A 15,859-nucleotide genomic window follows, 5' to 3' on the forward strand; every position below is an offset into this window, starting at 1 on the left:
AAGGTTTAAAAACGTCTCCAGCACTGCATGTCTCCCTGATGTGTTTCTTCTCCATTGCAGGTGATGGAGTTCGTCTATGCCAAAGGCATGGCGTTCCGTTACCCTGAACCTCTAGACAAGAACGGCTTTGTGCGTGCCACTGCGTTTAACACAGACTACGACTCCTTACTGCCAGATACTTATGACTGGCCAGGTGTTAGCTTCAGTCCTATCAACTAGAAGTAGAAAAGCACATCCTCAAAGTGGCCAGTGTCTTGGTGGACCCCTTTTCTCTTTCATTTTTCTCCCCAATTTTTTCCCCCGTGAAACAGTTAAAGCAATGCTGAGGCAAACGTTAGTTTGTGTCAAAGTAGTTGCACTGGATCTGTGAGAACTGGACTAGAGTCAGACTGTAGAAAGAGCCACGGCTTCTCTCCACAAGTCAATACTGTGTTTTTTAATGTTAACTAGAGGGCCACCTGGTGGTGGAAAGGTGCAGTGTGTGATACCTAGTGAAATTTAAATGCCCTTTGCATTTCTTCTTCGTTTGAAAGTAGAAAACATGTGATTGTGTTATTTTTTATTTTTTTTTACATTTTATGTCCAGCAACACTTTGATCAAACACTTTAAACACCGAGATAGCAATTTTGTAAGGGAAAACAAGGAATACTGCAACTATTTTAGTTTAAAATTTCTTTAACAAAATGGTTAGACATACAGTTATTGTTTTTCAATACATGCTTTTTTGAACATAAGAATACATTGGCTACTGAGCAATTGCCCTAATTCTTTTAAAACCGATTTCACCAGGTATCTGACAGAATAAATGTAACCCAATTGTTGTCTACACTCCAAATGAACAACTATTTATTAAGCACAAACTTTGTTCAAACTTTTTAACTGCATCTAGATATTACAACCAATGTTGTGTTAAAACTCCTTTAGTAATTTTATATTAGATAATCCATCCCCTTAAAACATTTCCTTTGGCTTAAGTGTTGAAGAAAATATATTACCCGTATTAGTATAACATTATAGAATATACATTATTTTCTTAAGATACTGTGCACTTTTTGACTCAATATTTATTTTATTTTTTTTTTTACTTTATTATCTCTCTCTTTTCACATGCAGTTGAGCACGTTGAGAATTTAGGCTTTTTTTAATCCATCCTGAAAGCTGTGGCCACAGATGAAAATTGCGGCTCACAGCAAGAAGTTGCGGAGCCACAGAAGATACAAATACCTGGAAATATAGTTTAGCGCCAGCTAAATACAGCAGAAATAATAAAGATGATTTACCTCATATGAAATACAAAAACAAATATCAAGATTTTCACAGAGGGAATAACTGTACAAATACACACATACACACACAAGTACAAATATAATAAACTTTATTATAAACCAAAGTGTCAGTTGTGTTGTTAAAGACTTTGGCAAAACTGAGCATTTAGATACAGTCTTATAGCCATAGGTATTGTTTTAGGTAATATTTACTGTAGACAGCTGAGAAATGGTCCGACAGAACAAAAAGTGACTTTGGTTTTAGGACTGAATGGTTTTCAATATTCAATGTGCAGCTTTTTCTCTGCAGCTTTAGGATGTGATGTGTTGCTAAAGGGAAAGTGTTATTTATATTTATAAATGTATACATGCAAAAATTAAATTAATCTGAAATAGCTCATGTGACGTTCCGCCATTTCCTGGCAGTATTTGTCCAATGTTGTGTTCCTAAACTTTTTTTCTTTTTTCTTTTTAATAGTGCTACTTTAGTTTTTTTAGTATGTTGGTAATTTTACTGAACTCTTATACAAAACTGCACTGCATTCTGGGAAATGTAGGTAGAGGAAAGGCTTTATCCACTCAGTCTCCTAGCCAGCTAACCAAGGTGGGTGACAACTAACTCACTTTTGGTTACTAGTAGCGAGTAACTTGCGCAGTAGCAGTTTTGTGTTTCGCCACTGTGCCTCAACTTAGAACAACATAGAGTGATAATATGAATGCAACAGCTTAAAAGGAAATTGAGAGTACAGGTCACATCACCAGTTTGGCAAGAATTCAAAAAATTAAAAAAAAAAAACTAATCAATATCTGTTAATTGATATGAATACGCTGACATAATCATATCGCCCAATCTAATTGATGTACTGCTGCAGAATAAAATTTTGTTGTATCTTGACTCACTGGTCTTGTAGTTTCCTTTTGATCATCTTTTATCCTTATAGAGATATTACAACAAGCAACCACTTTTAGAGTCTGTTGCTTAAATAGGGACTTAAGTATTAAAAGTATTTTAAACACTATGCTTTTATTTCATAAACATTACAGGGAAAAAAAAAGTCGGGTTGTTGTCACAATTAAAGCATTACAAACACAAAGAAAATTTAAGCCCTGTGTTTTTAGCGCGTCTTTTCAGCCAATCCAATCTTCCAGCGCCGCGCCGTCTCACATTTTGCGTCATCACTGTGAGACCTGTTCTGGCAGGCAACATGGCTCACGTCACTGTTTGTGGAAGTTTCGATATTTTGGACTGATCTCCTGTAACTGGAAGGATGGCCATGGATATGACCTTCCTCGGAACCGGGTCGGCTTACCCGTCTCCTCACCGCGGCGCCTCGGCCGTGGTGCTGCGGACGGACGGGGAGTGCTGGCTGTTTGACTGCGGAGAGGGAACCCAGACCCAACTGATGAAGAGCCAGCTCAGAGCCGGTGAGGAACCAGCCGAACCCCGCTAAGTCTTTTGAAGTTAAAAAAAAAAAAAAAGTTTGAGATGGTAATAAATCAGATTCATTTCAATCGGGACTTCTTCATTGTTGGTAGATCATTGTCACGTCATGGTGTCCACACAGGGCGCATCACTAAGGTTTTCATCTCCCACCTGCATGGCGATCACCTGTTCGGGTTGCCTGGTCTCCTCTGCACCGTGAGCCTCAACACCAACCCCGACGTCGAGCAGAGCCTGAAGTGTGTGGACATCTACGGGCCCCGGGGCCTCAGGAAGTTTCTCAGAGTGACTCTTGGCCTCACAGGATCTCAGCTGCTCTTCCCGTATGCAGGCAGGTGCAACGCAAACCTCCTGCTGCCAAAACTCAGGACCGAATTGAAAACATGAAAGCATACCTTGTTTCCTTTCATGTTCATGTAAACAGGCGTTTCATACTGTCAGACATCTCAGCTGCTGCCTGGAGAATCAGTTATTATGAAGTTTTAAAGACTTGGAAAAATAAATATAATGCATTCTCATGAAGTATTAAGTACATGACGTATCCAGCTGTTTAGTTTAGAACTGGTCCTTTTTTGTTGTCGTTTGTTAATTGCTTATTGGTTGCCTCTTGTTGCTGTAGTGCATGAGCTGCAGCCCACACCAGACCAGAGTCCTGAAGAGGGACAGCTGAGTCTGGAGGTATGTTTTTTTTTTTTCTTTTTCTTTTTGAAGGAGTTAAAGGTGAAAAAATGATAAGCCAAACAAAAAAAACTAAAAAACTTATTTATTGTTCTATCTTGATCTTGAGAAATCTCAACAAGCTGTTGAGATGAAGTTCCTCAATCATAAATGCATCAAGATTATTTCAGCTTCCCTATATTTATTTACACTTCTTTAAAAATGGATGCATTGAAACGACGTCTGTTGTTTATTACTTTTATTTGAGTGGTGCTTGTAGGTTTCCGATTTGCTCTGACATTTGTCTAACATTACAGATGACTGTGGACTGCAGCCCTTCCCATCCTCAGGAGCAGCCTGGCAGGACGATTCCTCTGGACGTCTCCGGCGACTGCTACCTCCTCTTCCAAGATAACAAGTTTGTCGTCAAGGCCTTCCGGCTGTTTCACCGCATCCCTTCCTTTGGCTTCTGCATCCAGGAACATGATCGTCCCGGAAGACTGAAAACAAAACTACTAAAGGAGCTCGGTAATAAATACCTCCTGATTTACTATCAACCTGAACCAGCCATTGGACAGACGTTTCAATTTCCCATAGAAAAATCCACTTTTTACCACAAACAACCAAAGAATGAATTTAAAGTTCTTTTTTTTGTAATAGTGCGTTTAGTACATATACTCCTTTTTTGGTTAACATCACAACCTCATGGACTTTTGAGACATGAGGGACATTTTTGGACAGTAATTTCTGTATTTTTCAACTTTCTTGGTTATGTTGAAAGAAAATTTCCATCACGATGTATATTTTTAAAACCCCTTACACTCATACACTTTTTTTACCCAGAAAAATGTAAAAAAAAAAAAAAAAAAAAAGGTTTGATGCAAGTGGTGTGAGTGTGTCTAAAATATTTTAGGGAAACAAAATAATAAAGAAATAAGTGTGAAAACGGGGAGAAAACATTTTCAATGCAAATTTAAGACTTCTTGTATTTTTGTTCACATTCCCAAACTGACAATGCTGTTAATCATTGGCCGATTTCAGTTTGGTAACAAAGTGTGAAACTATAAACAGGAACTTTGTAATTTTGAAAGCTTTTAAGCTTATGAGCTAGACAGTGTAACTGAAAGTTATTATTCTAATTTTATTAATGATTGATGTATTTTCTGAACTTTAGGTATTAAACCAGGCCCTCTGTACGGCCGTCTCAAAGCTGGCGAGTCTCTGGTTCTTGACAGCGGACGCTTACTGCATCCCAGTGAGGTTCTGGAAGCAGACATTCCCGGGAGGAAAGTCTGTGTTTTCGGTGACTGCAGCTCGGTGCTTGGTGAAGGAGCTTTCCGTCTGTGCGACAGGGCGGACGTTCTGGTCCACGAGGCCACCCTTGGGAACGAGCACCGGGAGAAAGCTGTGGACCACGGACACAGCACGCCCGAGATGGCAGCGGCCGTGGCTCGGACTTGCTCTGCACGGAGGCTGGTCCTTTATCATTTCAGTCAGCGCTACAAACCCAGTTCCCTACAGAAGGAGGGAGACGAGGACGAAGTCTCAGAGCTCAAGAAGCAAGCTGACCAGGCTTTACAGGACAGTGGGGTAGAGGTGATTCTGGCAGAGGACTTTTTGACCATTCAAATTCCTCTCAAAAGACAGCCGTCCAGTTAAGGTTTGATGTGACGCAAGTGGATATGATTAATCTAACGTGTGTCATTTAGTCCTTATTTATCACTGACTGTCATTTCCTTGTTCACTGTAAACCAAAATGTTACCCAGACATACAAATACACTCTAAAGCTTTTCTTAGAATGCTTTTTTGTTTTTCTCAATTTTCTTTAAAGTAAAAAAAAAAACAGCAAATAATTCAAGTCCTCCAGCAGGTTCTGGCATAACTTCTGTTTGATGGCAAATGAAGGTTAATTACCTGTACTGCAGTAAATGTTTGCTAATAACTCAAGTATATAATGACAATTGTTTAATGCAGCATGCAAGTTGTCGAGGGCGTTAGGAAACTTCCACTCGGTTAGCCTGATAAAAACCAGCTCCTTGTTCTACGCTTTGCTTCAAACAGCGAGTCCGAACGCCCGGCTATTGACAAATGACCGCTTGCTGGAGGGTTGGGCTTTTAATAAACTTGCAGGGTAGGAGTGAATGTTTTATTAGATGTTCAATATTTATCTTTAAGATAACGGTTCTCACTTTCTTCTACTTGCTGGACAAATCTCCCTGTAAAACATTCACCTCAGGTATTCATGTTTGAGGAATGGGGGGCTTGCTATCACTGTTTTCATCTTTAGCAGAAGTTATGAATTGAAGCTTAATCATGCTTTGGCAACTTTTATCTGCATTTAATTTTTTTGATGCCTTTTTCAAAATTCTCAATTTCAGTCAGATGAATCTTACAAGTTCTGACCGTTAGCTCGACACCCATTTTTCTGGGATGTCAACTTTTCTTCTACAGTTTTTCTTTTTTTTCTTAATTTCATTGTTCAATATACTGACCTCTGTAATATTACTAAAGACAAAAAGAAGTATGCAATCATCTCTGAAGTTTTTCCAGAGCTTTATTTCTGGATCTGTACACAAGGTATTAAAGTACAACAGAAAATACAAAATAATGTTTAACAAAAGGAAAAAAAACAAAAAAACAACAGCAATGTTTATGTACAATTCTTATAAACAATAAAGATAGCTTCTTGAACATTTCTCATAGTGAAGTTTTTGATTGTCTATATTTCTGGATATACATTTTTACGTTTTGTAGGGTTTTTTTTTTTATTCACAAAGGTGTTTTTCGGTTTTAAAGGATGTGAATTTTCAGTTTCAAAACACGACTGCTATATTCTGTTTAACTTTTAAACTTCTAAACACAATACAAAATATAAAATAAATTTTAGTGCTTTCCTGCACACACAAATCTCAAGCCAGAGAGATCAATAAAATATCACATTTTCCGAGTTCACAGGGAGGTGAGAACCTACTCAAACTACTTAATGGCCTTTACATTCTGACAGTTTTTAGTCTTTGTACAAACCACATGTGAAATAAATATCACTGCACTGCTAAAGCTAGAAGAGCTTGGAGGACCTACTGCATTATGCACATTGCATTAAAAGAGAAACGAGCTCTTCGCATACTTAGACTCAGCAGCCATCCCTTAACCATCAAGACAAATATCGACGAGTAAAAAGATTTAGGAAAGAAAGATGAGTGTCTTTTACACATGGCTGCAAAAACCGCAACATTGAGTAATACCAGCACGTCTTCAGGTAAAGCCGTTTTCTGTGGCACACTAGAGAGGCAGGCGCAGCTGGCATGCGTGGTTTCAGCTGCCGCCTGGAGTTTTTGGGTATTGTGACAATCCAAACAGAGAAATGAGATTTGAACAAGTCAAATGTTTAAATGCAGAAAAAATAAAAATAACCCATGACTGTACATATCTACAAATTATTGCCTTTCTGACAGAGAACCAAATTTCAAAGCTTTGTATCAACACAAACTCACAAGTGTAAGAGGTCAGTTAATAGGCGTTTTAAAGGCTATTTGCTAATTATTTACATGAAATGCAGATGTAAAGAACCTCTCTCTGATGCTGGGCTTTCGAACTGAATTTACATGATGGAAACTTAGTGATGATTAGTGGGCGTGAATTTGATCTTTACACAAACATTATGGGAGAAATGCATCAAGACAGACATGATGTTCCCCTGAAACAAACTAAACACTCATAGCACGATGCATAGATAAATTAAGTAAACACTACTACTGCATCCAATTCACTGACGCCGATCCGCTGAACTTTTTTGTTTTTTTTGGATTTTTTGTTTTTGTTTTACAATTATGGAATTCAGTCAAGTAAAAACCGCTCCATTTCTGCTACGTTGCTCCCATGAAATTGTCAATCGGGTTTTAAAAGGCATCTCTCGTCAGTACAGGCTAAGCAGAGGTTACGTACGCAACTCAAGAGGCTTTAAATAAACATAACACCACCAGCAGGTTTACCAAAGCTTGCTAGTAATGGGGGGAAAAAAATGGAGCTACTTGATTGAGGAACAAATTCTACCATATTTAACAATAACAAGGTCATATACAGGTAAACCTGCCAAAGAGCAGCATGAACAAACTCAAAAGTATTAAATTAAGTCTTACAAAGGTCAAAGTATACTCAATAAATACAGAACTTTACTGTGTCAGTGTTTACATGGCTATTAACCCAACCACAAATCTTTGCATTGCTATATTGCTGTTACAGTTTGCTCCAAAGAAGGTTTCACAACAAGGAGAAAAGGAAAACAATGCGACCCCCAATTACGTTGAGGCTGCAAAACGTTTTCTTCACCAGCTGTGTAGAAGCACGATGATAAAACAACAAATCAGGGCCAGAAATTTAGATTTGACTTGAGGAGAAAAAAAAAAAAAAAATTAGGATGCTGCAAAGGTTCGCACATGCCAAGTTAAATTAATCTGAACTTAAAGATGAGCTGCACCAACAGACTGCCTCTTTACGGTTTCAAATCATGACATGTTTTGTGCGTCGCACTCCTCGGGGTTTTGATGTTGTAGCTGAGAGAAAGACTGGAAGCTAATTATTTTAGTATCAACAAAGTGTTTGAAAATTAAACTTCTATAATCTATGTATAAATTAGGCTGCAAAAGAGCAAGACTTGACTCAGCTAAAGTACTCTGTTTTTTTTTTTTTTCTTTCCTTCAAGTGCTTGTGAGTAATGGAACATGCCAGATTTGCCTTTTTGAAAATTTAATTAGTCTGCATTCTTTATCGAATGGGATTGGATGAGTTTTGCCTCTTCAAGACGAATCAAAATGTCAGAAAAAACATGTATAAGTACTACAAAAAAAATGTAACAAAGATTCTGATTGGTGCATCTCCATAAATTAACTCAAATTGAAGAACCTTTGCAGCAAGTCAAAACACTTCCTGGCCTCTGAGCGAATCTGCATGCTAGTGTTACTTCCACTCAGGTTTTTGGAGTTGGTGGGGTGGGGGGTCAACAACACCATCTGCACCATTCTGATTACTGAAAAGTACCTGTAAACCAAACACAATTAAAAAAAAAAAAAAACATTAAATATAAGTACCACATCAAATAAAGACAGGCAACTACTAACACTAGAGGCAGAAAATCTGTTTTGGCAGCTGAAAAGACCGGCAGGGTAACAGACTGTAGCGCTGAAGATGCTTGTATATGTCAGGGAAGAAGATTCACGGTTCTCCTACTGCAGCTTCTGGGCCCCACGGTACATGGACGTTACACATCTCGTAAACGCAAACGAAAATAAAATAAATGGCTATATAAACTCTTGAGAGAAATCAAGATTTTAGTTCTATATGGTAGACATCACTGATGTCATATTACACAAAAAATGAAAACAAAAGGTATATTCATATACATATATATAGATATGTATATATTTATATAATAGAATTTAAACAAATCAGATTTTCCAGTGAGGTCAGTCTTATGTACAAGAAGAAAAAAAAAAAAAGGTTTCAAAAAGGGAAGAACAGAGGAAGAAGACGAGGAAGATCACTCTGACTGAAGTGCTGCAGTATGCTGTGTGTGGTGCCGCGCGTGCGCTCCCAGAAACCCGTTGGGCTCGCCGCTGCCGGCTAAGCTTCCAAAGTCTGTGACGGACACGGCCATTTTGGCGCCGGTGATTCGGTGGTGGTGCGTCGTTGTCCGTCGGGCTTCAAAGTCCACACCGAGGTTAGCGACGGAAACGTCGTTGATAAACGAGTCAGGCAGTGTCATCTTGAGTCTCTTGGAGGGCCGCTCGCAGTCCTTGTTGACGCACACTCCTCCGAGCTGGCCCAGGTCGGAGTAGAAGCCGGCGTCGAGCATGTTGAGGCAGTCGGGGTCGGCGCCGTTGGAAGGGAACCCGAGGGATTCGTCGTGGCTCAGGGATCCACGGTGGAGACTTTCCAGAGGAGGAAAGCTATAGGAGTCTAAGCAACTCACCTCACCAGGGGCGCATACTGTGGCTACAGTGTTGCTTAAAGCTGTGAGGACACAGAACTGTGTTAGTTTGGAAAATCTACAGTTGACAACTACGTTTAAAAAAAAATAAAAAAAATAGGACAAGTCAGAAAATCAATGCTACGAAGAATTTCACATTATCCCCACACAAACCTGTGAGATCGCTTGCAGTGATGGAGTTGAGCAGACTGAGCTGCTGCTCTGTTGTGGCCTCCATCCTTCCCCCTCCACCCGCGCCTGAACACACAGATGACGAGCTGTCCACCGCCAAGCCCTCTGCTTCATCCACCAGCCTGTCCATCAGGTCACTGCGCAATAAAATCACAACCGAGACAATTTCTTCAACATCAGGTATCGTATGTTTTCCCCCAGCCTGTGTGTGAGACACGGAGCAAACAGGTCAAACCAACTTGTTCCGGTCACTTACGTTACACCAGGATAGCTGCTGTACTTCTTCTTCCCAAACCGATTCTGCTGCACAAACACGTCGAAGCGCTCGGACTTCTTCCACATGTAATAAAACGCTACGCATTCTGCTACTGTCCGTGTTGTTACCTGAGGGGACAAAAACATTCAAATTCAAAAAAAATTTTTTTTTTTTTTTTTTTACTTTTGCATAAATACTTTAGTAAAAACATGAAGTAAGTCTCACTTTGTGCTTCTGAATAAGGTGAAAGTTCTTGTCGTACATCTGAAGAGCATGTTCAAAGTTCCTGCATTCTTCCTCCGACCATGGAGGAGATTTTTCTAAAACAAAACACGACAAATATTAAACAGCGATTCCTGGAATCATCTGAAAAGTAAAGGATGTCTTAACCACAGAGTCCGTCTAAATAACTGAGCTTAAAGGCTGAAAGAATTAAGTTTATTAATTGATCTAACATCTGACAAGACAAACTTTGGATATTCCATGATTTACTATTACACCTCATCTGAAAAAAAAAAAACCATACATATTTATAAATAAAGGACCTATTGAATGGAATAGTGAGATCATTTCCTTGTTTGCTTACCTTTAGAGGATTTCACATGGTTGCAGTATCTTTCTAGTGCTTCACGGATGTTGTAGTTGCATTTCACAAGCTCGTACAAAGCCTAAGTTGGAAAAAATTAAGTATTGGACAAAAAAAAAAAAAATCAGATAAAAACTACCCATAGAAATCTTGATTTATTTATTTTTCAATATGTTACATCAAAGGATCGTCAAGGAGATGTGACCTACCTGCTCGTCATCTCGAACATGCATCCCTGGTTTGTCGCATCCTGTGCTTTCATCCGTTGTCCTTGACAATACTTCAGAGAGATAACTCCTAACCTTGTTTTCGGACAGAACGTCTGGGCTCCATAGTAACTCGTCATCATCTTCATACACTGTTTGAAAGAGGAGATGGTTTAGAGTTAGAGCTGCTGCTTAATTCCCCTTGATGTTGTTAGGAATTGGCTAGACAGCATGTACAGATGCAAAGAGCAGCGCTCACCTTTCTCCTCATCTTTGTAGTGACAGAGGCCAGATGGCACCTCTGCTTGGTACTCGGCCCCCACCATGATTTCCTTGAAAAATAGAGAATATCATGTTGAAAGTAAATACAAAAGGTCTGGCTTCATGTGACATGAAGTTTATTATTACGTAATATATAATACAATCCATCACTCACTTTTCCAGAGTCGTCGGGGCTTGGCCCAAGATCGTCACACTCTGATTCTTTATCCCCATCAGAGATGGCATTGGCTAAAAAAAAAAAAAAAATCATATTAATAAACACACTCCTTTACTTTCTGGCTCAGAAGTGTGAGGTTTAAACCTTCATATAATTTTGAGAATCTACAAGATGATCTCATTTGTCTGTAAAATTTTGCTGAACGCACAAATGGTGTCAGGATTTAGTGTAAACTGGTAAACATTTTAAATGTCACCCAAAGTATTTGACTATTTTGCCATGACTTTGACATATCATTGATCTCCTGTTCATAGTTTTCTTTTTCAGGGCAAACACTCTGACTTTGATCGTCACCATGTTAAATATTGAAGGACACATCATCAACCATTCTAAAATCTGATACAAAATGTTATAATAAAATAAATGGATGCAAATTATGATTGTGCAAAGTCACTCAGTCACAATCCAATTGCAAATATGTCATTTTTCACTCAGTAAGCTATACATAAAACTTTAACACCAACAGACACAAATCTGTAAACTTACATCGAAGTGTTCTTGGAAAGAAGTCTGTGGTCTCATGAGAAGTAACTGATGGGGTCAGATCATCAGCTGAAGATTGGGTCTCCTCCTCATAATGACCAGATAACAGATCTTTCGCTATTTCCTCCTGATGAGACCAGAATAAACAATTAAATAGAGCACAACTAATTATTTTGTCCAAGATATAAACTTTTTAATATGTTTAATGTGTGTGTGCATTTGCAGGTCTTTACCTTATCCAATGTCATGTCAGGCAGCTCATCAGTCAGGTCCCCAGAGGAACTGTCTATACTGGAGCCAGCTGACGCCTCATAGCGATAAATCGCCAAAAGTTCTTCCAAAGGCATGTTCCCTTCCTGATGGAAAAAATAAAAAATAAAATAAAATGTAAATTTTTCTGTGATGTGATGGCTGCATTAGATGGAAAATATTTCTACCAATTTAAATAATAAACTTAAATTGGCTAAATTTAATAATTAAGATTAAACTAGAACATACTGAATGTTTTAATGAATTGACTTCTTTTTATTTGTTGCGGATTGGTCTTTTCTAAATTCTACTGATTAAGTACGTAATTTGAAGGCAAATGAAATGAGGACTAGTTTACCCTTTCCAAATCTGCAAGTTCAGAGCTGAAGTTCCTCCCGTCATCTAAAGACTCCTCCTCTTCCAGGGTCCTCTCGTCGTCGTATTCATGAACTAACATTTCTGCAGTTGGGTCAAAGTCATGGTCCTCTGATGATAAAGAGCCAACTGAACAAACAAAACAGAAATATCTTAGCAGCATCGCACACAAATTGTTTAAGGGAGATCACACCATCACAAGAGTCGCAGGAAAACACAAGAGAGCACAAGACTAGATTGTTCAGATTTCAGTGCTACTAAAATAGTCAGTATCCTTCTAATATTTAAGTAATACAAAAGCATTTCTTTAAAAAAGACTTAGGCAAATTAAACATAAAAACAATAATTCATGGTGAATTAGTTACCTGGACTTGAACTTCCTAGAGAAGCCTGAAAGTAAAAAGAGCAAAACATTAATATAATATAATTTTATATATGTATATATATATATATATATATATATATATATAAACCCCATATAGCTTTGTCATTAGGAGAAAAAAAAAATCTCTACCACAAAAAACATTCATGGACGAATATGGGAAATGTGTGATGCATGTGAATCTATAAGCTAATAAACATTTTGTTCATCAATGTAACTTTCATTGAAACATCTTTACATCACACAGCATTAACAGATGCAACCAAGAGAATGCATACATGTTAAATATGGTCACAGATGCTAAGAACTTTCAAATTTGTGATTGTGTTGCATCAATAGTTACACAGAATTTTTTTGATTTAACAAAACAGTGTTTGATTCACCTGAAAATAAACTGATGTTTTTTAAAGGTTTGACTGTTGGTTGACATTTTCAGATACTGATATATCAAAAATTCAAATGATTTAATAGGTTACACCATGCTTAATTAGGTCTCTCCCCCGCACACACAACCACACACCAGGCTGTATTAAAATGCTGACATAATTTTCAGATGAAATTTAGGTCTCAACTATAATGTTTCATTTTAAAAAGAATAAGATGAATGCATTTTCATTTCAAGACAGCATAATGTCACCATTTTTAAAGGCAAACATATTTTAAATCACAGCACTAATATGACATTATCACACTTCTCATAGTATAGCAATATTTAAAACTAAGAATTTGTTTTATTCTAATCCCACCCCCCCAAAAAAATGTTTTATTGAAAATTCAGAGGCATAAATGAAACCAGAAATTATTAAGCATTAAACTACAAATACAATCTTAGCATAAAATGATTTGATGCCCTTTCAGATGAAACTGGTTAACATTTCCATCTTCAGAATTTTGCCAACGTACCTGTATGCAAAAAAGTGCATGACGTTTTTACAGTTGCAGTAATAAAAATGAAGCAAACTCGTGAAATGATAAGCTCAAAAAATTCGTAAATTGATCGAAATAGTAGTACTGAAAAAACCCCCACAAATGACCTAAAACCTGAAATAGTCATTATGATGGGCCAAATGTGGGTATACTTTATTTTAAATGTCTCTGCTCCAAACAGCATCATGCATTCATCCAGAATACATGTTAACAATCCACAAAGGGGGATACATATTCAGAAATACCGTTATGGTTACCTGCTATGGGTAGCTAATTTGACATGAGCCGCAAGTCATATTGCAATTTCATATTTGAAGCAAGGAATTGGGATTCTTCACTACATCCAAATAAATCAGGCCCCTGTGTAAAAGACAACAGCAAGATTTGAACTGAATCTGCTCCCGAAACACTTTGCTAGCCGCCAAGCTAACCCTAAAAGCTTAATGTTAACCCTCTGCATCGAGAAATGTAAACACTAATTTGGTTTGCATCGCGCCGTCAACGGTGGGGAAAGATGTTCTTTTCCGTAAAGGTACTGTAAAATAAGCTCAAGCCATTTAAATACAACTTAAATTATAATAAACTCGAAATACTCTGTTATTTCCTTTAAGCAGCCAACTGGCGTTAAATTTACGTATCAATTTACACAGTCTCTACTGCGAAGCAGCTGAGAGCGAAGGCGCAGAGGCCTCCTAGTGAAGGATCACTTCAGACATTCAAGCATATTTTATAGGAATAAAAATGACATTTATGGCATAAAACACGCTATACATGCAGCAAAAACGTTTTTCTCCTCAATCGATAACATAAAGATTAAAACTAAAATACGTGAATACAAAAAATATCGATTAAAGACCGGGAGCTTCTCCCCTGTTTTCCCTCTTACCTCCGCCATATTGGTACCTTTAGCTAATGAGCTCGTCCTAGCTCAATACCCGGATGAGAGCTCTGAGCCAATCAGAGGTCCAGGTGACAGCTGTAGTCGTGACGCTGGTCAAACCAACCACTGATCAGAGTAACGGCAATGATCAATACATGTTAAATTGACAGATGAATATTTCAAGAAAACGTGAAAAAAGCACAAGTCAGATCAATTTTCTATACAGAACATAAGAGATGTCATGTCATCGACCCTAATAGTACCTCACGAACCAGCAGTTTCAGCAGTTTGCTAGAACATTCCTGGTACGGTCTCAGAACATACTAGCTTATTTCCTACTCTTCCTATTACTTATTGTAGCTATCTCATTTCCAAAACTCTGTCGTGGACATGGTCATTTATTTCGTTCCGTTGTCCTTGCAGCATAAGACATATTTTGGAGCCCTGTTAAGAAAATGACCATAGGCAAATTATTGAACCTTTTCAGTCTATAATCTAAAGGCATTCTTACCTAAAGTATGCAATAGTCGTCCAATATTATTATTCCCTAATGCATTACATTTTACCAAAGTTTTTCTTCTCAAGTGGTTTCAGTTACATTTAAGGATGGCAAAAAATTATATTTTCATAATAAACTTTTTAAAAGAGTTTTTTCACACGCCTAAGCAGATCATCGAAACAACAATTAGCGTTCTGTAGTTGTGCGCTGGGCAAACACTTCCATTTGCACCTAATATTTACATAAAATTTGTATATTTTATAAGCATGGTAAATGTTTTATAAATTCGTAATCAGATATTTTAGTTCAATTTTCAATTCTAAGTTTTTCATCGGCAGTTGGCTGTTTAAAAATTAAACAAATCTGCATAATAGACATAGAAATATCAAATGTAGAGTCACCTTAAAATGTTATTTGACTCTACAACATTGCCTTAAAAGAGATTAAAACAGTCTGTTTCTTATACAATGGCCAGCAGGAGGCAAAATAAGTGCAGGGAGCCATTTTTTGTTTTTGTTTTTGAAATTTTGTCTTGCTCAAGAAAGCTATCATTCAGTCATGTATAAAACTGCTGTGTAATTTTACAATTACGTAAACACATATTAATTTTATGTAATTGTAATTCCTAAGCCATGGGAAAATGTCATTGTTTCCTAAATTATCAGTGCTTTGGCATTGTTACATTAAACACAGTTTCCCCATTATTTTATCTAATGAAATGTATTGTTTATTTAGTCAGTATTATTATTTTTGTTTCGCTGTCACAGGAAGTTAATATCTCTAAATCTGGAAAGTGGAATCCCCAGTGAAGGACAAACAGTGTGGGCTGCATTGGAGGACTTATGAGTCACAGTTTGAGACTATTCAGAGGAACCTCCCTCCACAGGTTATACTTGAACCATATATGAGAGGGTTTTAACAGGTAAATATTATGTACTACTCTTCACACCATTTCCCATACATTCCAGAGAAACAACTAGGGCGCCCTATGAAAG

General features: G+C 37.7%; 3 protein-coding genes and 1 long non-coding RNA gene across 5 annotated transcripts in view; 2 read left to right on the forward strand and 2 right to left on the reverse strand.

Moving 5' to 3' along the window:
- LOC103135426 (NAD-dependent malic enzyme, mitochondrial-like) overlaps positions 1-1,662 on the forward strand; it is a 12,150-nt gene extending 10,488 nt beyond the window's left edge. Inside the window, exon 15 of the mRNA XM_007548131.2 lies at positions 61-1,662. Within this exon, the coding sequence (XP_007548193.1) occupies positions 61-219 (159 nt within the window). The 3' untranslated portion in view covers positions 220-1,662. The remainder of the gene's footprint in view (positions 1-60) is intronic.
- LOC107835814 (uncharacterized) overlaps positions 1-2,262 on the reverse strand; it is a 17,485-nt gene extending 15,223 nt beyond the window's left edge. Inside the window, exon 1 of the long non-coding RNA XR_001661640.1 lies at positions 2,064-2,262. This is a non-coding gene — a long non-coding RNA (uncharacterized LOC107835814). The remainder of the gene's footprint in view (positions 1-2,063) is intronic.
- Positions 2,263-2,432: 170 nt separating this feature from the next.
- On the forward strand, positions 2,433-7,376 carry LOC103135429 (zinc phosphodiesterase ELAC protein 1-like). Its single transcript, XM_007548134.2, has 5 exons — positions 2,433-2,691; positions 2,832-3,038; positions 3,327-3,385; positions 3,682-3,892; positions 4,539-7,376. The coding sequence occupies exons 1-5, from the start codon at positions 2,535-2,537 to the stop codon at positions 5,021-5,023; spliced, it is 1,119 nt and encodes a 372-aa protein (XP_007548196.1). The 5' UTR covers positions 2,433-2,534; the 3' UTR covers positions 5,024-7,376.
- Positions 7,170-14,434, reverse strand: mier3b (mesoderm induction early response 1, family member 3 b). 2 transcript variants are annotated; one of them, XM_007548136.2, is made up of 13 exons: positions 14,372-14,434; positions 12,542-12,566; positions 12,160-12,305; positions 11,786-11,908; positions 11,556-11,679; positions 11,007-11,080; positions 10,830-10,902; positions 10,574-10,722; positions 10,365-10,446; positions 10,004-10,098; positions 9,779-9,906; positions 9,505-9,659; positions 7,170-9,374 (listed from the first exon to the last, which is right to left on the reverse strand). In XM_007548136.2, exons 1-13 carry the CDS (start codon positions 14,378-14,380, stop codon positions 8,902-8,904), a joined length of 1,656 nt encoding a protein of 551 aa, XP_007548198.1. In that variant the 5' UTR covers positions 14,381-14,434; the 3' UTR covers positions 7,170-8,901. The 2 variants fall into 2 exon arrangements, with proteins under 2 accessions (XP_007548198.1, XP_016525004.1); XM_016669518.1 differs by lacking the exon at positions 14,372-14,434 and adding an exon at positions 13,743-14,363.
- Positions 14,435-15,859: the final 1,425 nt, after the last annotated feature.

This window comes from Poecilia formosa, unplaced genomic scaffold, assembly GCF_000485575.1.
Source record: "Poecilia formosa unplaced genomic scaffold, Poecilia_formosa-5.1.2 Scaffold25, whole genome shotgun sequence".
Classification (NCBI taxonomy): domain Eukaryota; kingdom Metazoa; phylum Chordata; class Actinopteri; order Cyprinodontiformes; family Poeciliidae; genus Poecilia; species Poecilia formosa.